General features: G+C 35.8%; 2 protein-coding genes across 5 annotated transcripts in view; both read right to left on the reverse strand.

Moving 5' to 3' along the window:
- The window catches only part of LOC139688336 (anoctamin-1-like), a 36,695-nt gene extending 23,585 nt beyond the window's left edge, over positions 1-13,110 (reverse strand). The window contains exons 1-9 of one of the 2 annotated variants that reach the window (XM_071585839.1): positions 12,780-13,110; positions 9,956-10,088; positions 8,799-8,923; positions 5,646-5,806; positions 5,320-5,488; positions 4,878-5,110; positions 2,943-3,103; positions 2,148-2,380; positions 1,447-1,599 (exon numbers count right to left, since the gene is read on the reverse strand). In XM_071585839.1, the coding sequence (XP_071441940.1) occupies positions 1,447-1,599; positions 2,148-2,380; positions 2,943-3,103; positions 4,878-5,110; positions 5,320-5,488; positions 5,646-5,806; positions 8,799-8,923; positions 9,956-10,088; positions 12,780-12,983 (1,572 nt within the window). In that variant the 5' untranslated portion in view covers positions 12,984-13,110. Of the gene's footprint in view, positions 1-1,446; positions 1,600-2,147; positions 2,381-2,942; positions 3,104-4,877; positions 5,111-5,319; positions 5,489-5,645; positions 5,807-8,798; positions 8,924-9,955; positions 10,089-12,606; positions 12,736-12,779 lie in introns of those variants that run through there. The other variant, XM_071585840.1, reaches the window with a different exon arrangement.
- Positions 13,111-14,066: 956 nt separating this feature from the next.
- On the reverse strand, positions 14,067-20,296 carry LOC139688337 (heterogeneous nuclear ribonucleoprotein A1, A2/B1 homolog). Of its 3 annotated transcripts, none has more exons than XM_071585843.1 (9): positions 20,189-20,296; positions 19,844-20,079; positions 19,643-19,763; positions 19,271-19,481; positions 15,975-16,217; positions 15,102-15,224; positions 14,906-15,016; positions 14,700-14,783; positions 14,067-14,607 (listed from the first exon to the last, which is right to left on the reverse strand). In XM_071585843.1, exons 1-8 carry the CDS (start codon positions 20,201-20,203, stop codon positions 14,725-14,727), a joined length of 1,119 nt encoding a protein of 372 aa, XP_071441944.1. In that variant the 5' UTR covers positions 20,204-20,296; the 3' UTR covers positions 14,067-14,607; positions 14,700-14,724. The 3 variants fall into 3 exon arrangements, with proteins under 3 accessions (XP_071441944.1, XP_071441943.1, XP_071441942.1); XM_071585842.1 differs by having other exon boundaries at positions 15,102-15,230; XM_071585841.1 differs by having other exon boundaries at positions 15,102-15,239.
- Positions 20,297-24,863: the final 4,567 nt, after the last annotated feature.

Consider the following 24,863-nt stretch of genomic DNA (forward strand, 5'->3'; position numbering starts at 1 on the left):
CATCATACCATTTTAATCAAACCCCCAAATAAATGTAAGATTAACTTGGTGGTAGTCATTTTGAAAGTGATGAGGAGGTCAACAGTGTTATCGGTATTTCAGCCTCAGGTGTTGAAACAGTTTTGGGGCACACATCTAAGATGATAGAATTAAGTAGTAGTTTTGAGGGGAGGCGACCGACAGCTAAGGTCATTTGCGCCATAGGAGATGGACAGGAAAGGATGAAGGGTGGAGAGAAACCCGGCGTCGGCATTAGCCTACTCTTTACGAAAGGCGCCAAGGGGTCCGCAGTTTAACGTCCCATCCGACGGACGGCGTACTCACTCAAAGTGCCCTCCACAAAGTACCTCAAGTAGGGATCGAGATACCTCTGAAAAATATTCAACACCGCCGGGATTTGAACCCGCGCCCTCACGGTGGGAAGCCAGTACGTTAGCCCCCGCACCATCTCGATCCCTATGATAGAATTAAAAAGGCCATAGAGTGACCATATGATAAGTGCAGACATCTCAGTAGGAAGCATGTAGAACAATACATAACTTTGATAAGAACTAAATAATTTTTGTCATTTATGACTTTCGGTAAAATGCTAGTCCACTCAGTTATAGTGCCCTATATACCCTTTTCTTATGACAAAATATTGGGTGCAAAAATTTTTTCAGCACAGAGTTTTCAGAGCCTATTAGAAATTACACCAATATTAATAGAAAAAAGTCTACACAATACACAACGATATAATTTGAAAAATTAATGTTCTCATCTTGAAAAATATTACTACATTTTCAGTAATTTTCCTTCCAGCACAAACTACTATTATAATTAAAAAATAATGCTCTCCTTAGCATTAGTACTTCTCATCTCCTTCCAATATCCGAGTATTTTCCTCAGTCAAGAATCAAAGAGTGAGTCCCAATATTATTCAGACACCATTATTTTCCAAATTCTTATTGTTGATCATATTATTTTAGTGATCTGATGTTTCTGATGTGGCTTTTGAGTTATTCTGGCCATATATCTTTGCAAAAATGGGTTACACAATGCTTTATATGCAGCAAGAGTTAAAGCCACTTAAGCATTTCCCTACTAAATTTTACATTGGGATGGAAAGCCACATCCACACCCTTTATTTTAGCTATATTTTGAGAGAGAAAAATTGTGTCCTCTAAACTGGCAAATGAAGTATTTCCTGTTTTAAGACTGGCTTGCTTCCCAATTTGAAATATGGCAAGACACATCATTTTCTAATGCCAGCATAATTTTCATTTACAGAATGCCACCTGGATTAGGAAGCATATTGAACACACAAATACCATATATACATGATCTGAAGAAATGGAGAAGCCACAAAACAGTTGGGGTTAAAATGAGACCAGACAATATTTAATACAACACTCATGAAAACTCATCTAAAATAAGGGTTTAAAGAAACTAATTTAAAATACTTACCCAATTTAGTAGCATGATACAAACAAGATTGAGTAAGCCAGCAGTTGCAGGTATGAACAAAGCATCATTTGTGTCTCCAAACAGGTGCAATGATGACACTACACACATTCTATACAAGACAACAGCAAAAACAGCTCCAACAGCTACAGTAATCTGTTTTAGGGGACATGGAATACACACATTAATCAACCAAAAGGTCAATTCAATAAGTGATGGTAGAATTCACCCAATACTAAGCCCAACGGCATGTTAAATCCACCCATTAGGGTAGGGGGCCCAGTTCCCAGCCCTGTGCCACCTATGGTTTCTCAGGAAGATGTGGTACCCGAAAAATCAAACAGCTTGGGTAAAGCTGAGGGTGTCCAGAGGCATGCCTGGGAATTGAACCCGAGCCCTTTGGTCAGAAGTTCAACACTCTACCCTTGGACTACCACATCCCTAGATGTGGAATGTATTTTTTTAAATATTACTGTTTCATAGCAGTTTTTATGAAGGAGCTTTTCACAGAGTTTTATGAAGGGAAAGTCTTACAATATACTACAGGGAGCGGCAACATAACTTCCTTTTTAAAAGGGTATTGCTTTCGAAAAAAGGAAGTTATGTTGCTGCACCCTGTATCATTTCTTGATACAAAAATGTTATTTATCACGAGGTTATAATAAGTTCATTAACCAAATAATGCTACTTAAATATCAACTTACAAGAAGCAAAACAACAGAATAGCTTAAAATAGTTGCAGGAACTCTAATTTTCCAAAATGGCACATATGGCTCCACGGCATGGGTAACAACGTTCATTTTATGGCGTTTTGCATTGGTCAGGCGTGCAAGATATTCTGGTCTAGGATGTTCAGCCTGGGCGCTGAAACCAGTCAGTCCCCAGCGATGCACAATACCAGCTGAATAACGTTTCCACATTTCAAGAAAGAGAGCAGCTGCAAAAAAAAACAGAAGCCGATTAAGGTTAAATTCATTTGCTAACCTCTAAAATAAATTACTTTCTGCTATTTTGTGAATATTGAAGTATCAAATACGTACTTAAGATTAATAAGTTTGAGCACATGATTCAAGGTACAAAAAGGAAAACTGAAACCAATGCCAGCAAATAATATGAAACTTATTGATTACTGAGAAAAAGCTCAATAGAAACATACCAGACTTAGACTGACTTATTTAAAATAAAATTACTGGCTTACGTAAGACATACCATAATAGGAAAAGCATTTAAAAATGTAAAATTTCCACTTTTTGTTTTTATGCAATAAATTTAAGTTTGCTCTACACATCAGTTATCAATCAGGATAATTAAACTCAACAAAACAACCATGTTGGTAGTACATTATTAACAAAATTAACAATAGGGGAAAACTTTGTAATAAAATGACACAAATTTATATCATATTTCAATTTTTTCACACACATCAATAAGATGAATGGAGTAAACATTTCAAGCTTTACTTACTAGGGCACATAATTAAGTTTAAATATTTAACTCACCCCAAAATGACATGAAGATTGCAAAAAAAACTGTTGTTGGATTATCAAATAAATATGTGATTCTTGAATAAAGACATGTATCATTTAGTTTCCAGTAGTCACATTTGCGATCACACAAAGGGCACATGGTAATATTGTTATTCGCATCACAGATTTCATTGCTAAAATATCAAAAGACAATGACTTCATTAATGTCTAATAAATGTAAGCTTCAATATTACTTAACAGTAGGTTCTTAATGTTAGTTTTCATGCAATTAAGAAGTTTTATTGAGACATCACAAGTCATACACTAATAAATATGGTTTCACTAGGGGTTGAACAGATGACAATTCATGCAATCTTGACACAAATCCTGTTAAAGAAAATGTTTCACAACCAATGGCTCCCAATTTGTAAATACCGATTGTATTAAACAGTAATTACTGGCTCTGTTACCGTATCCATGAGCCTTTGCTACCATTTTAGGCAGTTTTCAAACTTTCCTTGCCCACCATCACAAGCTGTCACTCTCAAGCAAACCCCCTTCTTCCCACAACTTATTTCATATTACCTCTTCATCTCACATCACAATATCTGACTGGCAAAGCTTGCACCAGCATACAAAATTCATTTAAATTCTTCCAGAAATTATGTCATGTTCTATACAATAAGACATTTTGTTTTTAATATTCATTGAAGAAATAGCAAACTATGAAAATGCCCAAATTGTAGAACTTTGAGAGCAGGGGGAGGAATAAAACATTGTACATTTTTGATTCAAAATCAAACTGTCAAGCCCATTCAAACAGGTGTGCGCTGTCATTCATAGAACAATACCAATTTTATCCATAGTAAGTTTTTAAAACTCTTATACAAGACATTGATATATTTTACATTCAATTCAATTAGTCAAAGGTAAACATTGATCATCCTGGAAAGTAAAAATAATAAATATAAAGCAAATACAGTATGATGAAAATACCAATATTGTGAAAATTCAGTATTTATTTTACACAAACTGAACAGAACTAAATAAACCTATCCACCAGGAATGGGAGTTATAGTGATACATTTGATAACTGTGATAATACTATTGGACAAGATGAACTGTAATGCTATCAGAGATATACCTCCATGTTCAATAAGACTAGCACATTTAATGTGATTTGGATATTATTTTTCATATGGTGAGCATAATCAAGAATCACAGTAATAAATTAACTGCAAATGCTACACACACAGACAATTAATAATATGCATGGGGACTATTAATCTTAAATATCAGAATATCTTGAGTTCACAAAACAGATCATAGACATCATGAGTGATGATCATTATCCAATTGAGGAGGTCCATTCGCCGCATTATTATCAATGAGGACAGCAAGAATACGCAGACTACCCTTCCCACCAAACCACTTTTTTGACAATGAAAAAATTAGTCTCCAACATCCCGGCAGTTTGTAAATGGACAATGATATTTTTGAAGGATTATGATTTAAATTTTGATGCAAGCTTTAGCGCTCATGTCACCATACAATTTTGGGATTTCTAGGAGAAAAATAAATATAGTTGAGAGTAGTACGCACTAAGACTGTTGTATTAAATGCAGCACCACAAGTGAAGGAGAATTATTTTTTTTAGGAATGGACATAATAATTAGTAGCCATGATATTTCTTTTCAAATCAGTCATGGTTCTAGTCTGAAGTCACCCAAATTTACAATACTGGATATTCAAAGAAGTTAAAACTGTATAATAATGAAATTGAACAAATTACTTTTGAAGAGAGATACAAACGTGAATATATAATACACGTGAATTCATTAATTCATAAATCTGAGAGCATCCATAAATTGATCTCATAAGCAGCAAAACCCAATTATATATAATTCCCAGTATTCAGCCCTGTCCATATTTCAAATCCAGTGTCTAAAGAGTAACTAGAGCACTAACCTTAACTGGTTTGACATCACAGTGGCACATCCATATATGAAGCAGAGAATCCCAACAATTGATGGAAGGATTAACATGTTTGTATAAAATCCAAGCCATGCAAAATAAATTCCAAATTTTTCTCCAAAGTAGTCTCGAATTTCATCAAGGGGCTGATAGTGAGCCCAACGCTTCACTGAAGCCCAATCTCGTGCAAGTACATGTCTTACTGAGTCCAGGGTTTTCAGACTTCCCTGTGGTATAAGAGAATTTAACATTGGAAACAATGCCAGAATAAAATGAGGTAACTTTTCAAGAATGCTTACAGGCTTTCCATGATTACCAACAAATCAATCAAACAACACACACAGTTTATTTAAGAAACTCATAATACTGAAACACAACTATGATCTAAGGTATTAAGAAGCCTTTTTATTTTTACATTTCTACCTCAACAACTTACATCATGCAAAGGATAAGCTGCACTATAAATTTTTTCATTTATGAGCCTCTGAATGCCAAAAGAAAATACATCTCTCTCATCATTACTAAATTGCTTGCGTTCTAAAATGAAGTCCACTACAGTAGAACGGACAGCTGCGGTGAAAAAATCTGCACAGTCACAATCAAACCTGTTCAAAATAAACACGTGATATACAAGGTGAAAAAACTGCTATACACAGCACAATAAAGATTACAGAAATGAGAATCTCACGCATAAAATGTGGATTTCAAAAGTTAATAAAATATAATTATAACAGAGTTACACAGGAATATGGAGATACGTACAGGTAGTCTTTATCTCTACTGTACATAGCCATGAGCTTTGCATCTTCCCTGCGAAATATGTTGGAATCAAAGAATATGCACTCAACTACTGATCGAAATAGAGATTTCACTTCTTCTATCAAATCAAATTCTGAATCCTTCAGGTCATCATTTTCATGCAGCTGAAAATAAAAAAATCACAAAATCAAAACAATATGAGATGACTATAACAATTAATTTAAACATTATAGCTAATTACATAATTCTTAAGAAATGCAAATGCACCAATATCAAATGTAAACATTCAAAATGAAAACCATTGTCAGGGATTCAACTAGTATACCGTATTAGGTAAATATGCAAAAGAAAACAACCACTTGCTGAAAGGGACATAACACAGATGATCAAAATTTTGTACTTGTGTTGTGGCATTAGAAAAACCTTCAAACAACCTTTGAGTGCATGTTCAGATGTAATCTTGGGAGTAATTTTAATTTAATCCCTTGTTGTTTACTGTTCACCATCTTGTTCCTTTCACATCATATTAAGTAGATTGGTTGTGTTATTTGATATTTACTCAAGCTAACAAAGTGTCTACATTATTATTGGAGATTTTGACTGCAATGTACTGGTTAAGGGTCTATAGCATAAAATGAGATGCCATAATTCAGATTTACTAAATATAAATCAGCGCATGGATGAGCTTGTTACGAAAATATGCTGGTTTAATTTTTATTTGATGTTATGCTGAATAACCTGAAGACATTCTGAGATTGACACAACTACTCCATTAGTCTCTGAACACTAGTCTATTGTATTAAAATGTAACCTGACACACTTTAACACTGTGCTTTAGGCTTCAGGTGATATTTTTGTTATGCTTCCTAAATTTCTAATGCTTTTTGAAATACCCAAAAATTCCTTTAGCACCAGATAAAAGTGTCAACACTGGCATGATTCTCCATTTGCCACCAGCAATAATGAGGGCTTTAATTACTTGAACTCAATGGTCATATTTCTATCAGGCTATACATTTCTCATTAGACCTTTGAGGCCTGAAAAAATACAATGCAAACAAATATTAACTCATGAAATATGTGCCACATGAGCAGATATAAAAGTTATAGAATATTTGGCAAACATTAGAGTGATGAAAGGACAGGGAAAGGTTTTTAAGTGGCTGAAAAACCAATGAAACAAGAATTTTAAAAATAAAACAAGTTCGAGAAAACATATTTTACAATAGTTTCAGATAATGAAACTTTTTTAGCCGTTAATTGGTGGATTTTATCTGTACATTTGAGATTAACTCATTACAATGATCATTTAACCATGGCATGGACATCCACAGGTGTCATCGATACTGAAACTCTCCCCTCCATAAAGTACGATGGTAGTTTGAAAGGTTCTCGGAATCACCATTTAAGGTCAGCCCTTGGTGTAATTAGTTGTCCGTGCAGTAATAGGTAATCCTTTATGAATAAACATGTAATGTGTCAGTGCTCTGGGAAAAAATCTGTGGGGCGGACACCTCCTTGTTGTTGTTCCCATATAGTAATTTGTGAAGATGGAAAAAATTGAGATTCGAGCAGAGATTAAATACAAGGTGTGAACAAAAGAAGACCGGACCGATTTTATTCTGCGCAAACTATTCAACAGATCGACACGAGAGACAGTGCACCATCTAGCAACACATCTAACGACTAAAACGAGAGGTGTTGCGTTTGTTTACTTCGAGCCGTTAAGCAGCAGCGGCGGTACGTGTCTTAACCTGTTCATTGCTGCATTCAACGACAGCAATGAAGGAGCTAGAGGAACAGCATGTGTGTGTTAAATTTTGTTTCAAACTTGGCAAGAGTGCTACGGATACATTTGGAATGATTCAGCAAGCCTTTGTTAATGAAGCTATGAGTCGAAGCCAGTGTTTTGAGTGGTACAGTCTTTTTAAATCGGGTAGAACCTCGACAGATGAAGATACACTTACATAAAGAACTGCTTGGGGAAAACTGCAGTCAAGACAATAAGTAAAGAGAAAAGAAGGAAATCATAAAGCACGCAATACCTACACAGGAATAAATCGGAATGAATTACACAGTGCACTGAAGCAGTAGGGGCAAATGGACACTACCCATATATTCTATTGTTTCAGGCTTCACTTCATGGAAGTAATTGATATCCATTGTTGAAATAGAAAGAAAGACTCATACTTTTCCACAGATTTTATCATACGGCACGACGTCCGTATAATAAAATCTGTGGAAAAGTACGAGTCTTTCTTTCTATTTCAACAATGGAGAACACTACCCATATCGTTCAAAGGTCAACTTGAAAATAAAAATGACACTTATTCCTGACCAAAAACTACACTTAAAAAACAAAGTTCCTAAGCTCAACTGTATTCAGGACTTAGAAAATTGGCAGAGAAGAATGCTGCACAGACAACATGTTTTGGTGCTACTCAACATAGGGAAATTCAGGTCACAGACAACAAGCCCACTTCACCTGTGGCACCCCCTCCCCTTCCATTCACTCCCAAGCAAGAGTTACTAACCCTATACCTCCCTTCCCATCACATTAGACTCTCCCCATTATGGCTAAACCCCTTTTCTTCTTCCAAGAGACACAATACAAGTCTGTCCGGAAAGGATCCAGCCTATCTAGAAACAATGAGGCCATTGTTTCTAGTTAGGCTGTCCTTAGTCCTTTTCGAAGTACTCCCCTTGGGACCTCACACTCATATCCCAGTATCACATCCACTTTTCACAGATCTACAGTTGTAATCCTGACACAAAAACCCAATCTTCCCAACAATCGGTGAATGCGATAATGGAGATTTCGACAAGGCAACTGATGGCAATTTCAAAAAAGGACTTTGCCAAGTAGAAGTTTTGAAAAGTAGAGGAGATGCTGTGATAAGTGTGTTGGGTGCCAAGGGTAATACTTCAAGGGAACTAAGGCCTTATCTAGGTAGGCTATTTTTCTCAAAATATCGCATGGCTGGATAGTTTCCGGACAGACCTCACATTTACTCTGGTCAAAATTTAACTGATGATGTTATTCTACATTGAAACTTAGGATGTGCAAAACCTTTTTCAAGAAAAACTAAGCTATGCTTTTAATTTCACTTTTAAAATATAATAATGACTCAATGAATGAATGGCAGGGCCAACTTACTTCTCTCATAGGCATCCTTAACTTCATTATTTCACAATAGCGACACAAAACTTCTCTCGGGGCGTGTATTTTAACAAAAATGAAACCACTACCATCCTCATTCTGTTCTTTCTCCAAAATAAGTCCTGCAAAAAGAAGAAGCCCATTAAATTTACACAGCAACTTAAATAATAAAAAAAAACATGATAGGTATATATTAAGGCTCGAATATTGACAAAATTACACTGTACATAGAGCACAGTAAGGATGAACTCACTAAATTGACACTGTTTAATTACAAATTTAGTAAGCTTTGAAAAGATGTACGTATCCCTTGGAGGAGCAATTTTTTCTAAGAACATGGGTGCAGATAGAATGGTCAATTTGTGCAATATACTTCGATTACATGTTCCCACATAGCATTTAAGTCTGTCAGTACACTATTCTGGCCAAAAAATGTACACAATATGTATTTATTTAACCTAGCATAACATTAAATTTTTTTTAAGATCCACTCAGCAATTTGCTTTAAGTGTCATTAATGTAAAATGAAACATTAAATAAAACAGTTTCGGGTGTCACTTGGTGGAAAATCTTCATAGTGAAATTGAATTTGCAAAGGCCTTTTCTTTAATTAAAACTCAAATAATGGGATTATATTTGAACCATGAAACTTAAAGGAAAAACATTAAGAGTTAATCTTACATTATGCTTTGCTCCTTTCATATCTCACTACAGTTCTAGTTACTTTGTCATAACGTTAACTGTTTCACACACTGTTGCTATGACATGACAATAGCACGGGAAGGATTGTGTCAATTAAAGTATTACAAAGTACCCACCAAACTTATAATGTCGCAGAAAAATAAGAACCCTTATTCTCAGGTATGATATGGCTGAGAACCAAAGTGGAACCCAATCTATTTTTATGAAATCAAGTCGCATGTTACTAATGAGTCAAATCTATTCAAGCCTCTCATTCACTAAACTACTGTTTCACCATTTTAAAATGCATGCCAATTGCCCGAGTACATGTCACACCAATTGTGCATTGTGCACAGGAGACCACTTGGCTCCTCTTGCAAACCAAAGTTGATAGTCAAAAGGCATATACTGCATTGCCCTGAACAGAATTGTATCTAATTAAGTTGCTCACATTCCCCTACTGAATTTTTTACCTTCATCAATCAAGTTGTTTTCAAATATTCTTCTTTTCTCCCTAGCTTCTTTAGTCCTTGATTCAGGGGAGCGGCCATCACAGGCAATAATAAAATCAACTTTTGTAATCCCATCTCTGAAGTAAAGCGATTTCTGCAAAGAGCGTAAAAAATTATATTTAAACAGTAATAATGCGTTCATACTATATCACCACAGAAGTAAACTTATAACAAATTACTTCTTTCCTGAAAATTATAAACCACTACTGATTTGACCAAATTATTAAAAGATACACATACTTAATGCTTTCCGTGTTTTCTTTGGCTTAATCACATGAATGATGGGAGAAGTTATCAATTTTAGGATACATATTTATTTGTACTACTTCAACTTAATAGGAAAACATGATGCAAGTATTCTGAGCATGCCTTAAAATTTTTACTTAGCAAATATATAAGTTGAAAGGGGATCCACCTGATCAGAGAAAATTAAAAGAAAAGGAGGTTAAGGTTCCACCATGTTCTGAGAAACTGGAATAGAAACTATTTCGGCAAAAATATGATACATGATCTCCTCCTAAAACCACTAAAACTCACAGGAGAAGCAAAAGGCATTCAAGTTTGCCAAGAACCTTTAAAAGGAATTATTGAGACCTCATGATATTTTAGCATATTTAACCACTATAAAAATATAATAAATAAGACTGAAATAAGACACTGACAGATTGACAAAATAACCTTTTTTCTTTTAATAAATAATTATATGAATTAGCATGTTTACCCTATCTTCCACCAATAAACCTTAAACTAACCCAGAATCCTAATATAGGCAATATTTAATATTAGTGTGCTAACACCCTCCATAAAAAAATAGAAATGCTCATGGTAAAAAATAAAGGTAAGGGCTTTTTTATGCATCACCAAATTAAATTGGAAACAATATAATGGATTTATTAAAAAATACACTTCTTTGTTGGGAGCATAAGACCTTAGTGACACTGAACTAATAGTTGTTTAGTTAAAAAAGAGAGGCTAACTACTTATGCCTAATTGATAACCAACAGTTAAATGAAATACTTAAAGCACTTATAACTGAAGAACAACTAAGGCTTCTTTACGCATATCATCAAAACTTTATGTATCCAATGCATTACTAAATAATAAATTAAATAAATAAAGAGACAACTTTCATCCAAGTTTAGAATTGGGACTTTCAATTTAAATCATATTTACAGAATGAAAGTCTTATTTTCTCAGTAATACTCATGTCATCCCCAAAAGGTCTATTCATGCAAAAATGCTTCGAGATTGAGGCAGGCCAATAAAATAATACACAACTTACACACATATATTCTGTATAATCACATAGGTGTTGTATAGATTACCCACATAGTAGGTATTACAAGTGAATTTAAACAAAATAAGACTGATACAGCTAACTAAGGGTTTGAGTAAATGTCATTATGTTCTTTCAATAGCTTCTAGAAATGTCCCTTAACTGAAAGAATATGTCATGATTCATGGGCTATTTCCATTATACCCATTGATAACATTGCTTTTGACTTCCTCAAAAATAAGAATTTATTATCAAGGCCGAGGCAATTCCTAGTAGAATTCAGCTCATTACCAATGGCCTACATTTGAAATTACAAGCACAAAATCACTTTCCTTAGGATGATAATGAGGGCAGATGTCAACATGAATTTTTGATTTTTATTACTGGTGCCAACATGAGGACACAGCAGAGGGTTTTATTTTGTTGAAAGAGTACATTTGTAATTAAATGGTGTATGATAATGGCTTGTGGTTGCCCATTTCTGAATAAAAAATGGTGCTTTCAATATGACTCTCACAGGCTGATTGGTAATATTCAGGTACATACTCAAGTTGCTGGACAATAGAATCAGAAGGATGAGAGAATTAACTGCTATTTACCAAGCATTTCATACCTGATAAGGAAGTTATACCGATTCTTTTTTGCATAGAATGAAATTCAATGCCTCCGCAATAATGTTGCACAGTCAAAACGCCAGAAATATACGAACACTAAAAACTTATTTCTGTAAAAAGGTTATGTTCTGGCATTATTCCCAAAACTCCATAGGAAATAATAAATGCTTTTTTGAGGGATTGATAAGAGTAATATGCTAATAATTGTAATAAAACGCTTATGACGTGTCCAAGATGAAAACAACAGCGCTCAAATATTAATTTACCAAAAATTAGAGTAAGCTTCCTTCTTCACTTATAAGACTCATGAGAACAATGACATCACCAGGAGAAAAATAATAAATTATGACAGTCCATACGTTAGACTATTAAGTTTGCACCAAAGACTTTGTAATGGAACTAAAAATAGTCATGAATTACTTAAGGAAAAATGAAGAACCGATGTCCAAAATAAATCAGCTGCAGAGATATCGTAGATTTTTAGTCCCGGCAATAAGCTACATAAGTACCCAAAAAGATAATAGCATTTTCAAGATACCAAAAGCTTTAACGTACGCACTCGCCACATCAATACGAAGTATCGATAAGAAAAACTTTATCATGGGGAGAACAAGATAAGAATTATAATACACTTCCAAGATAATCACAGCGGCACTTACTGCACAGCTTGAGCACTCCTCGTTATCGCAGGGCAAGAGACAAAGCTACTTTACTCTCATTACCTTTAAAGTTTCCAAAATTAAACGTCGTCGTTGTTCTCTATCCAATGATTGCATTATACAGCAAGGTTACTCTTGTGTGAACACCGGCTCTCGCTCATTATCAACGGAACGTATTTTGAAGAAGCGTGTGACAAAATTGGACTTTGAGAGCGGCTAAACAAAATCATAAATACCTCTTCATGCCTAATATTAGCCTCACACTCTTCTATTTTTGTTTCAGTCAATGGAATATCCACCGTGTCAGAGGGCATCTCATCTCTCAGGTCCTGTGCACTATGGTAGACGCTAAACTTGGACAGATTGATGCTTTCTTTAGGGCTCTTCTGATTTGGATTCGAGTTAAAAGAAACCGTATCTTCAAAATTTTCTTCATCCATGTTCACTCACAAATGTTCGCTTCAAAACATTATAGACTAACTTAAAGCTCACGTATCAAATTGAGAATGCTAATGTATGCCTCATTGGTTTCCTTGTATCCCAATTAAGTGCAGTGAGCCTCAATTTTTAAGTATTCATAATTTTCAACGCCCAATGCACTAATTATAAAATCCATTACTTTCTTATAAGATCTCTAATTGCTTTAAAAGTCATTGAAACACCTGCCTACCCGGAAGCGCTACAAGCAGTTGGCCATCGCAATGCCATGAATAATACAATGATCTCATCTTTTCTCATGCACAGCAGTTTAGGTACAGCCTTGATAATTTTCATGAAATATTTATTAATCACGTTATAAAGGAATATATGGCTCTCATGGAAATCTTTCAGAAGCGTCTCATCACACCTTAAATTATCTTTCGAAAACGCCTTTTTAAACAACTAACGCCTAGAATACTTGGACGTCATTATTAAACCATGAATATCGAGACAGCCTCCCACAAACGTTCGTTGCGAACGTTTTAAAAGAGAGGTCAATTATTTCATATCTAAGACAGCCTTGACCTGTTACAATTTTTAAACCGAGAAGGCGGCCATCACGTATCAATCGATAGTCCGAGAAAGCGCCCCCGAGTATGGTAGGAAAATTTGGATTCCGCCGTTGAGACTTAGTTACATTGAACTCGCCGATTAAGAAAAGCTATATATAGCTCGTTTCCACCCAGACCCTTCTCTAAGTTAAGTATGGAGGAAAGCAATAATTGTAAGAGCCTTCTCTTACATTAAGACCAACCATTACCAGTTTTAATCGAAAAGATCCGTATTCCGAACGGCAATACTCGAGTTTGATTCCCTTGTCTAATCAAACGGGGGCATTCCAATTATAGGGAATTCAACCTCGACAGGTAGCCTAATGGAAAGTCTTCATAAAATTCCAATTTCCTGGCCCAGTGAATTTAAGAGATAAGTCGTCAGTTTTAATTTTCACATGCTACGGTTGTAGTTCAGGAAATGCATTTGAGCTAATCTGTTTGAAATGTAGGCTTTCATGCAAATACAAGAGCAGAAATAAACAACAGAAATTCACTCAAAACTTTATTAAGTCAGAGGCAGTCATTAAAACCATAGTTTTACAACTAGAAAAGTGTCAAACAGCATACCAAATAGTTATGGGCACAAGACATTCACGGACAAGAGAAAACAGAGCCACTTGCAATCTTACTTCAAGCTTGCATTGAAATTTTGAAAAATGAACATCGACCAATTTGATTTTGACCAAGATAATATTTGAAAAAATATTCAGTTTTCTCAAATGGAAAACAAATATAATGCGAGGAAATCAATATGATACACATATAATAAATTTAACCAATCATAATACACATATATCTAAAACATAGAATAAAAATTAAATTGATAATGTGGAAATGTGGGTACATCAGTAAATCCCAAATTTCACCCCAGTATATTAAAATTATAAACCCTGCTATAACCGACTAAAGTGCTGATAGTAATCATCAGATCTGAGATTTCATTATCCAAATAGTCGGATTTAGTCAAGGTATGTGTCAGAAAATTCAGCGATACAGCTGCTTTCTGCTCCTGTTCGACCATCACCATGACCTAACGGTAAAAAAAAGTATATAAATACACAGCCACAATTAGGCAATACATATTGGACCAATTTGAATTATTTCCATCATTACAACAAATACCTTTGAAAAGATGGAGAACCAATGCTCAATACTGTCGTCCACTGCCATAGCCACCACTAGGGCCATATCCTCCTGAACCACCACCTGAAACAATCAAAATCATTATATGATGAAACGAAGCTTAACACCATTCATGCTGAAGTTAATGAATACTGCCCAGAAATGACATTACAATCAAAACAAATTGGGCAATTGCTGCAACCCACCTCCATATGGTGTACTACGTCCTGCACCACTGTAACTGCTTCTTACTGGTCCTCCGTTATAACTTTGCTGGTATCCACCACCTCTGATTCCATCCTCTTCCCATCTTGTACCTAAGTAATAATGAAAAAATGCAAATGAATAAACGAATAATACGAAAACAAAAATTTATTGAATGAAATTGCCAAAACCTATTACCTCCATAACCACCACCACCACCGCCTCCATGGCTGGCAGCACCCCAACCGCCAGCCTTACGGTCATCTTGGTTCCAACCTCCGGCACCTTCATTGCCTCCATCCCAGGGACCACGGCCATAGCCTTGATCAGGAGAGTCAGTAGTGGAGAAAAATAACAGACTCATTAAGATAAAACCAAACTTTAGTGCAAAATTCATGTTCTTGTGCATTGGGATGGATATTAAGTAATACGAATAAAGAGAAAATCCATAAAGCAAAAGAATAACTTAGGATGGCATCAATTTCATTATTTGTAACCATTCCTACATGTGTGATAATGCTATATTCATTGCTGCATTTATTATTCTAATATGTGCGTAACGGCAAAATATTACAAATGATATATGATGATAAAGCAATAGCAGAGGCCCAATATTGTCATCTATTATACTGAGTGATAAATACAAAAACTTACTTACTCCCAAATATTACTTCAAAATATATTCTTCAAATCATGGCTATTTCACTTTAAAAATGAAAAACACCAGGATATTTCGTACTTATAACTTCAGATATCAAGAATTCTTGATTGCTCGGAAACAAATACTATCAGAGGCAGAATACCAAAGGACATATGATGAAACAATGATTTTGACGTAACACCCGATAGAATATCATAATCATCTCATGGACTAACCATCCACTAAGTAAGAAGCCAATGTGCAAATGACAAACCAAGAACCTTCCTGTGAATGCATGTGCATTAATGTTTCAGGTTGTCGTTAAAAATGCAAAATTCAGGTAAGGTTTTCCTGGTTCGTGAGCAAATAAGGCCAAAAATAGCTTGAAAGAAAGTAAATTAACATAAGCTGACAAGAGGAAATTTAATTACCTTCTCCCCAGCCACTTCCTCCAACTCCCCGGCGACCCCCCCATTCACCACCCCCAGCTTCTCCTCCCCATGACCCACGACCACCACCCCCACCATATCCCCTTCCAGTTCGTCCAGCACTAGCAGAATAGCTTCTCTCACGGCTACCAAAGCTTCCACCAGTTTGCAGGGAAGCCATTTCATTTTTGTTCAGGGCCTTTTTCACATCAATTCTTCGGCCATTAATGTTGTGAGTCTTGCAAACTAAACAAAAAATAGATAAAATTTATTTTCTTCAAATGTTAAACTTCTCAAATGGAACATCACACCACTCTGGCAGAAAAAGGGTGGAGGTGCAATAGAATGAAGGCCTACCACTACCTACGAACAGGAAAACTTACAGAAATTTACTTTAATAAGCCGCAGACAATGTAAGCCTTAACAGAGTTTTTACCCTAATGGGAACCCATTTTTGTAGTCACTGACAACAAGTAATTAACAATTAGGTCCTTGGGAAGTATATTAAAAAGTGTGAGACCTCGAAATTACTACTTTAGGTGATGCCGCTAAGACCCCTGTGCTAGGAGAGGAATATAATTCCTATTTAAGTCACAGCAAATTATTTTGTTAATTTTTCTGGTTTTATCAACATTAGCATGTTTTCCATCCAAAATTATACATCAAATGAAAAGTTCTTAACAATGAAGTTCCATGTGGGGTAGTGCATTTTTATCTAAAATAAAATTTAAAGAATCAAACTTTTGACAAGTCAACGTAAAGATATGTAACCAAAAGAAAAATTAGGTTTTTAGAACAGAATTACAGCTATGACTGCTTGACAAGTTAAATTAACAAGGAATACGTAGTGAGGATTGAAAAATAGCAAAGTCAATTGGAAAATTTTAAATTAATAATTTTACCTGAGAAATTTAAGAAATTAGTTATAACAGATCAACCTTCTATAAGTCTTACCTGGATCTGCTTTACTCAAAACTAATTGAGAAAATGAATCACCTACCTACAAAGCCAACCATAGAAAACTTCCCTGTCACACCACAAAATTGTGCAGCCCTCCTTTTAAAGAAGACACCTACAACACTTAAAAACTGGAAATCAGTGCATGTGATATTTACACGTAATATTAGCAACTACCATAATTAAAAACCCTCAATAGTAGAAGTGTGAAAATGAGTAACATTAAATTTAATATTTTAAAGCGTAAGTGAAATTCATTTACGTGAAATTCAATAACAAAATTTGACATTAAAAAGAATTAAGCTGTTCGACATGATAGAAGTGGCGGCATATGCTCCAAGATAAATGCAACTCTTCATTATTCAAAATAACAATGGGCCACTTCATGCTTATGGTCATCATTCCAGAATAGGAAAATATAGAACGAGTCAAATCAATTCAACAAATGGTCTAAAAACTTACATCCAACATAGATGTGACCAATGCCAATACTTTCACTTCCATACTTTATAAAACTAGGTCTTCAGCGTATCTACTAAGGTACTTAGAATGACTAATAACGCTAAAAACTTATGCCAATGCCATTATTCAGTCTTATAATTCTTTTGCAACAAATGAAAAGTTAGCGGGAGGATGTTATTAACTGGGAGTTTCTATATTTGTTAACCTTATATCATTATGCCAATCCAGTATAATGAATAATCAGTTTGGAAAAACTATCAAGTGTAAAATTATGCTCATGCATATAAAAGCTATACATTATAGAAATAACTACACTTTAAGAGAAAACTAAAGGCATATTGAAAACATTACCAAACTATCCTCTCCCACCCAAAATTCTAATCAGCTATATTTTCAAGTTTTAAAAGTCTCAAATTCTCATTAGTCCAGACGCAGGGCAATATTAATATTTTCCATTTTAGAAGGCTCAAAATACCTCTGACCCTCAAATAATTGGTTTACAGCTAACATGAGCAGGTGGCCATTTTGTAAAACTTGACGTGAAGGCAAAGAAATAGGGGGGCCTCTAATGAAGGAATTGTTGAAATCCAAGAATGCTTTCACAAAAAATCCATCAGGATTCCTCTACAGTTACATTCATCGCCTCCGGGATTGCATTTACCTTTCCACGGCAAATTATTTAAACTTTTAAATGGTTGGATGTTTACAAATAAAGCTAAATAGCATTTTTTCTGAACCACAGCCTGACCAATAAATTGTGAATATTTCATCACGAAATGAAACCAATACTTGAATGTTTAAGCTGAAGACCCAAGAAGGGTCGGACGACTGTAAAATCGGGCCGAAGATCCAAAGATTATGCCCAGAGACCCCTACGAAAGTGATCGTGATCACTCCACTGCACCCTTTTCCAAGCTGAGGTGCGTTAAGATCCAATCTGATAAATAGTGGTGGGAATGGAAATGGGAAAGAACTCCCCAAAAAATCAAATGGAGAAAATTAAAAACACCAAGACAGTAGTCTCACAAAGAAATGGGTGTACTTACCAGACCTACAAGAAGAAATTACAACAAATATTAAGAAAATGTGGCCATGCATCAAGTGCATACCCTAGAATACCACTTGAAATAATTTACCAGGAAAGCCGTAAAAGCCTTGTACAACATTATGCATATTACGATTCACTAATTACAATTGCTATTATCATACACACACATTCAATTATATGAGCAGTAGATCACATGGAAATATCACCTGAGTAGTTGAAATAAGTGCTTTAGCGCCAAAAAAAGTCTAACTAGTCCCTTAAATTACAGCATCCCACGGAATTATATCAAAATACTGACTACTTGATGTTCGTCGACTTTATAAGTCTACGCCTCATTCTTCCGAACGAACTCAATCACACTAAAGCACATTAGGATGGAAATTTCAGAGATACTCCCAGTGTCCACTTTTCATAAGATAGAACACATCCTTCAAATACATTAGGCCTAAAACTGACTATATCACTACATATCCATATTGCCTGGTAAAAAAATATCACCGGAACGATATGGTTAAATCACTAATGGTGCAGTGATATATGGCAAATAATGACAACATAGGCAAAATTTACGAATTTTCGCAATTCATAATCCCAAATTAAATCCAATGATCCGCTGACTGAATCACCTCGGTACTAACTTATTCGAATGTTTGATCTTTGCCTATGTTATGCCTACTTCAAATGTTTCTGAAATTTGAAATGATTCAACCAAACTCATGTCGCCAATAATTTCAAATTTCTAGAATTAGTTTTAGGCCCCGAGTCGATCCTTACGCAAATAGTTCCACTCAATAATAATTTAACTGAGAACTTAATATTTCTCTACACTTACGAACAACTTTATCCACTGCATCATGGTCTTCGAATTCCACAAAGGCAAATCCGCGCTTTTGACCCGTCTCCTTATTGGTGACTATATTAACGGATAACACCTTTCCATACTTATTGAAATATTTCTGCAGCTCTCCTTCATCTATTCCATCCTTCAAACCACCCACAAATAGTTTCTTCACGGTCACACCTGCCTCTGGCTTTCCAATATCCTAAAGAAGTCATAATTTTTCAAACCATTGTAAATGTTCACATCCATAAAATAATCTAGCGGCATCATAAATATTCTCATAATTCCAAAAAGAATGGCTGCCTAAACATTAGCTGGCCAATGTAAGTATACTCTCAATGCCAAAAATTACAGAAAACCTACCTCTCTAGGCACGGCCCGTTTGGATTCAACTTCACGCCCATCCACGCGATGAGGCCTAGCAGCCTGAGCGTCATCGACCATTTGACCACAAGAATATGTGATGAAGCCAAAACCTCTAGATCTGTGTTTAAATGCATTTTAGAATGAAATCCATCTCAAAAAACAAATAAACAAAAAATATGAATTATTATTTTTAATTACCTCTTGGTCTTGGGATCCTTCATGACCACGACATCTACGATTTCACCCCATTTCGCAAAATGGCTTTTTAGAGTTTCATCGGTAGTTCTATAATCCAATCCTCCAATAAAGAGCTTGCGATATTGTTCCGGCTCACTTGGTTTATCACTGTGTATCTTAGAATCCCTGTAGTTGGAATTTCTTTCAGCGTTTCCATTTCGACGAGAGTCGCCGACCTCGCGTGAGTCACCATCACTCTAAAAATCAAAATTTTACGTTATTTTCTCATGCATATTCCCTAAAACTCATTAAATGCATTACTTAAAACATTTAAATACACTATATAACTAATAATTTAGTACTTACTTCAATTTGATTCATTCTGACAACGTGCAACGAAGGACCAAGCTCGATGCGTACAGCGTTGAGAGAGGCCGGAAGCGTCAGGAACTACTTTTTAGAAATGCAATGGCGGCCTGGCGTTCGTATCACTTCGGGGATCTACGGAAATTTCGCGCGGGCTTCGCCTGAACGTTCGGCAATGTTCGGCGATGGTGCACATAATTCATCGACCTCTCTAATATGAATAGTAAAATTACCGGGCTCATATAGACAAAAATTTTCCACATTAATTTTAGTTTCGCTTTTGATGCATACATGACCCATTATGAATATAATGCGCACGATTTTATTGTGACGTGACTATGCATGGCAGCGCGGTAAAACCGATCGAGAAAGGTGGTGGGGGGTCTGCGCTTCTAAGGCAGTTGTTACAAGGCAGGGGTATCAACAGACTTGGTAATCGGCGCAATGGAGAATTTGCTGGAGCAGCGATACGCCATTAAGTTCTGTGTGCATCTTGGAAAGAATGCAACCGAAACATACCAGATGCTTCAAGAGGCCTTCAAGGACGACTGCATTTCAAGGTCACAGTCCGAGAGGTGGCACAAGGCGTTTAAGGACGGCCGGGAGGAGGTCGCCGACGATCACCGTTCTGGACGGCCAGGACCGACGAAAATGTGAATCGCGTTCGCGAAGTTTTGGGTTCCCACCGTCGATTAAGTATCCAGCAAATTGCCGACACTACACATGTCCACATTTTCGGTTCATGGCACAGTGACCGAGGTTCTGGAATTGCACAAGGGCTGCCAGAAGCTTGTGCCGCAAGTATTGACGTGAGGTCTGACATCAAAGACACGGTCAAGCTCCACCATGACGATGCCCGCAGCCACACATCCTTCATCGTTACCAACTTCTTGGCCCGGAGCACCATCCTGGTGGTACCCCAGACAGTCCCGATTTGGCTCCGTGCGACTTTCGTTTATGTTCCCCCGACTGAAGAGAAAGCTGAAAGGAAAGCATTGGAAGACCGTGGAAAACATCCAAAAGCACGTTACGAAGTTACTGAGAGATATCCCCGTCGAGGAGTTTCAGAATGCCTTCCAAGCGTGGCAGACTCGTCTCCGCAAGTGTATTGATGCAAGGGGAGAGTATTTTGAAAAATTTTAAGCATTTGTACAAGTACGATAAATAAATTTATTTTCGGCAGAGTATGCGTTTTAATTTTATAGTTGGCCCCGTATTTCAATTTCAGTTCATGGTTGGCCATTGTAGTAGTTTACTTTTGACAAATGTGTTTGTACATAGTAGTATTGTGCTGGGGGGAATTCTGTAAATAACAGATCTAAAGCATTAATGTGCCTCGTTAACCGTGCCAAAACATAATGAGGTTTATCGTATCTAACTTAAAATATAAATGATTTATTTAATGTAAATAAATTATAATATAAATAAAAGATTATATTCAACATAGGTATGCAAGTGGGCAGGTTGGTCTGGGGGGGGGGGTAGTATTTAAAGCTTCAATGTCAGGAGCGGCAATTAATTCATTTTTAAATTACATGGTTCCATCAAAAATGTGGAATGACTTGTCATTTGTGTTGTAATGTCATAGTGGCAGTAGACATAAGTACAGTATATAAACTAACACAACATGAATTCTTAAATGAAGTAATCATCAATCAAACTAAATTCATTAAAACAATAGCTGAAAACAACGGTTTCTGCTCCCAATTAGTCGATAACTTGTATCGGAAAAAACTAGAGAAAATAGCCGTCAAATCAATATTCGGATCCATCCCCAAGGAAGACGTTTCGAAGTGGAGAAGAATTCTCTTCCTGGGGAATATTTCCCGTAAAGTCACCAGATCCCTTGCAGGAAACAATATTAAACCTGCCTTCTATAATAGAGCCAACTTAGGGAACCTTTTATCAAATTGCAAGGACAAAATTCCCGCATTGGAAAGGAGTGGAGTTTATCAATTGTGTTGTGAGTGCTCTGCCTTCTACATTGGACAAACCGGAAGGAAATTCAGTGATCGTGTCAAGGAACATTACGCTTGTTTTAAAAACGGAAATATGTCATCCAATTTTGCCCAGCACCTTATAGAAAACAACCACTCCAGTGACTTTGTCCCCAAAATTCTGCATGTAGAGAAAAAAGGCTTAAGATTAGATGCCTTGGAACGGTTGGAAATTTCAAAGAATAGTCACCTTAAGGGTATTCTAGTTAATGACCTAACTTATTCCTCCCGTTCCCCCCTCCTGGACCTCCCTCTGTTCCTCAGCCCCTCTCCCCCCCTGAAGCAGTACCCAACCGTAATCTCCCACCCCGACGCCATACACAACCGTCTTCTCCCCCTCCCCCCAAACTCACACACCATTTCCCTTTCTCTTTCCCCTCCTCCCTCTTCTCAAACACCTCCCCTCTCCAGTTCTCTATCCACTATATAAAGCCCTGTGTCTTCTGTTCTTTACCTGATGATGACTTTGTAAGTCGAAACCTAGGTCGTGTTAATTAAAAAAAAAAAAAATATATATATATATATATATATGTGGAACAACCAAGTATTTCTTTCTTTTCCGACAAACTAAGCAGGTTTGAAGGTATATGCCCTCAATCCTTGAAATATAATTCAATTTCAACTGAGTTGGGAAATAGTTATACAAACAAATGTTCACATTGTAAAATGAGCTTCCAGTAGAAGTCAGTCAACAATATTTAGTATCCAAGTTTTCATTACCCCTGATGGTGATGTTATGTTTATCACATTTCAATGGATACATTCATAGATTAACTTTCATATAAACTAGAGCCGTACAGGCATAAACTAAACACAGAAGCAATTCCATTCCTAATAGAAGAGGCTTGCCAGACTCACATGGTGGAATATTGGCAAGAGAATGGAGATTTCTCTTTTATGAAAGCAGGATGTACCCTTTTATGGTAGCAGAACATTTGTTCAACATGTGCGGAATGATCCCATAACTCAAATGAATATAAAAGAAAGCATGGTAAAGTGTTGACAAACCTCAACTGGAATGAGAAATTTTTATCTTACTTAGTATATGAACAGCTCTACTCGGTTCATAACGGATGTGGCTCTCCCAGTTAATTTTATGTAAATATTGATTCCCAGCTTTCATATTTTCATCAGGCATCATATCATGGCATCCTCATGTGAATACGAAATTAAAACTATACTTACAGGCTTAAAATTCCCAATACGGAGTAGATAAACAATTAGAATGGACTATGATAGACTAGGTGCTGCTGGGGGCTTACTTGTCCAGTATTGTTTTAACTAAAGAAATGACTTCTCTTCAGTTTGAAATTAGTTTCATTCTTATCTCAATAATCAAAGTGAAGTGATGAAATATTCGAATGAAAATTTGCCCCAGTGGGAATCAGTTGACTGAAGCATTTTGCCAGGTCGTCCTTGGCATGTTACCATTCTGTACACAACCTTAACCTGAAATACACTTAAAATTGTAAGCGCTTATTTTGCATATATGAGTTTCAACTTATTGCCGTTATTTTCTTCTCTTTTCGTTTTATACTTAAAAGTTAGTATTAAGCTAAGTCTAAATACAAGCCTTATTACTAAGTAATCTCAATGATTTTGGTCATCACCCTACTTTATGCCATTTCTGTGAAGAACTAGGGAGTCACAAGGACAAGGGCATTAACAAAATTTTAAACAAAATAAACATCTCAGGTCAACTTAGGGTAAAAAATTATTACCTTTGTACTTAAGTAAATTCATTCTAACTTTGCTATTTCTAAACCTCTACTGTTGATGTGTATATCACTGTATTGTGTACAGTGATGCAACAAAATACTTCATAATAAGTTACAGCATCTCGTTCATTCTTCTATTTGAATAATTTTTTACCCAAGGAAAGATGTTTGGCTCCTTTATTCCGATTTGGTCATCACCCTACTTTATGCCATTTCTGTGAAGAACTAGGGAGTCACAAGGACAAGGGCATTAACAAAATTTTAAACAAAATAAACATCTCAGGTCAACTTAGGGTAAAAAATTATTACCTTTGTACTTAAGTAAATTCATTCTAACTTTGCTATTTCTAAACCTCTACTGTTGATGTGTATATCACTGTATTGTGTACAGTGATGCAACAAAATACTTCATAATAAGTTACAGCATCTCGTTCATTCTTCTATTTGAATAATTTTTTACCCAAGGAAAGATGTTTGGCTCCTTTATTTCGAAATGATATGGTTGAATGATTCCAAATGCCAAGACACCTTTAAGGAGCAAGTTAGAAAACTTCCTGTGTATAGACTTAAGTTAACTAACAAATAGTAGTTAAACACATGTTTTTAGCTACTATAATTGTTACCAACCACACCCCACTCTCATTCTATGGGTAGAAGACCTTTAGCAGACTGAAAAAACTTTCTATTGGAAGCAACCTATTTCCAGAAGTATTTTTCCAAAACTTGGGAACTCATTCCTCCCTCAATTAAAAATAACTTTCCTTTGACAATTTAAAAAAATAAACTGTTCACCCTCCTGTCCTCTGTAAACAATTTCAAGTCCTATAAAATTTTTTGAATAGTGTATATTTCTTCTATATGTGCGTAGAAGTAATGTATTCAGTTAATAAGATTACCTAGTTATTGATTTGTTTAATGCATACATTTCATCTCGAAAAACTTTTGAATTTGCCCAATGGA

The sequence above is a fragment of the Hetaerina americana genome, unplaced genomic scaffold (genome assembly GCF_022747635.1).
Source record: "Hetaerina americana unplaced genomic scaffold, ioHetAmer1.1.p SCAF_2, whole genome shotgun sequence".
Lineage (NCBI taxonomy): Eukaryota > Metazoa > Arthropoda > Insecta > Odonata > Calopterygidae > Hetaerina > Hetaerina americana.

What these genes read in the sequence shown, in the direction of transcription:
- LOC139688337 (XM_071585841.1), bottom strand. An exon ending in TGCAGTGGATAAAGTTGTTC is followed by an intron (nt 16,218 to 19,270) that starts GTAAGTGTAGAG and finishes TTTTTTGTTTAG; the next exon opens with TTTGCAAGACTCACAACATT. An exon ending in TGGTGGTGGTGGTTATGGAG is followed by an intron (nt 15,017 to 15,101) that starts GTAATAGGTTTT and finishes ATTATTACTTAG; the next exon opens with GTACAAGATGGGAAGAGGAT.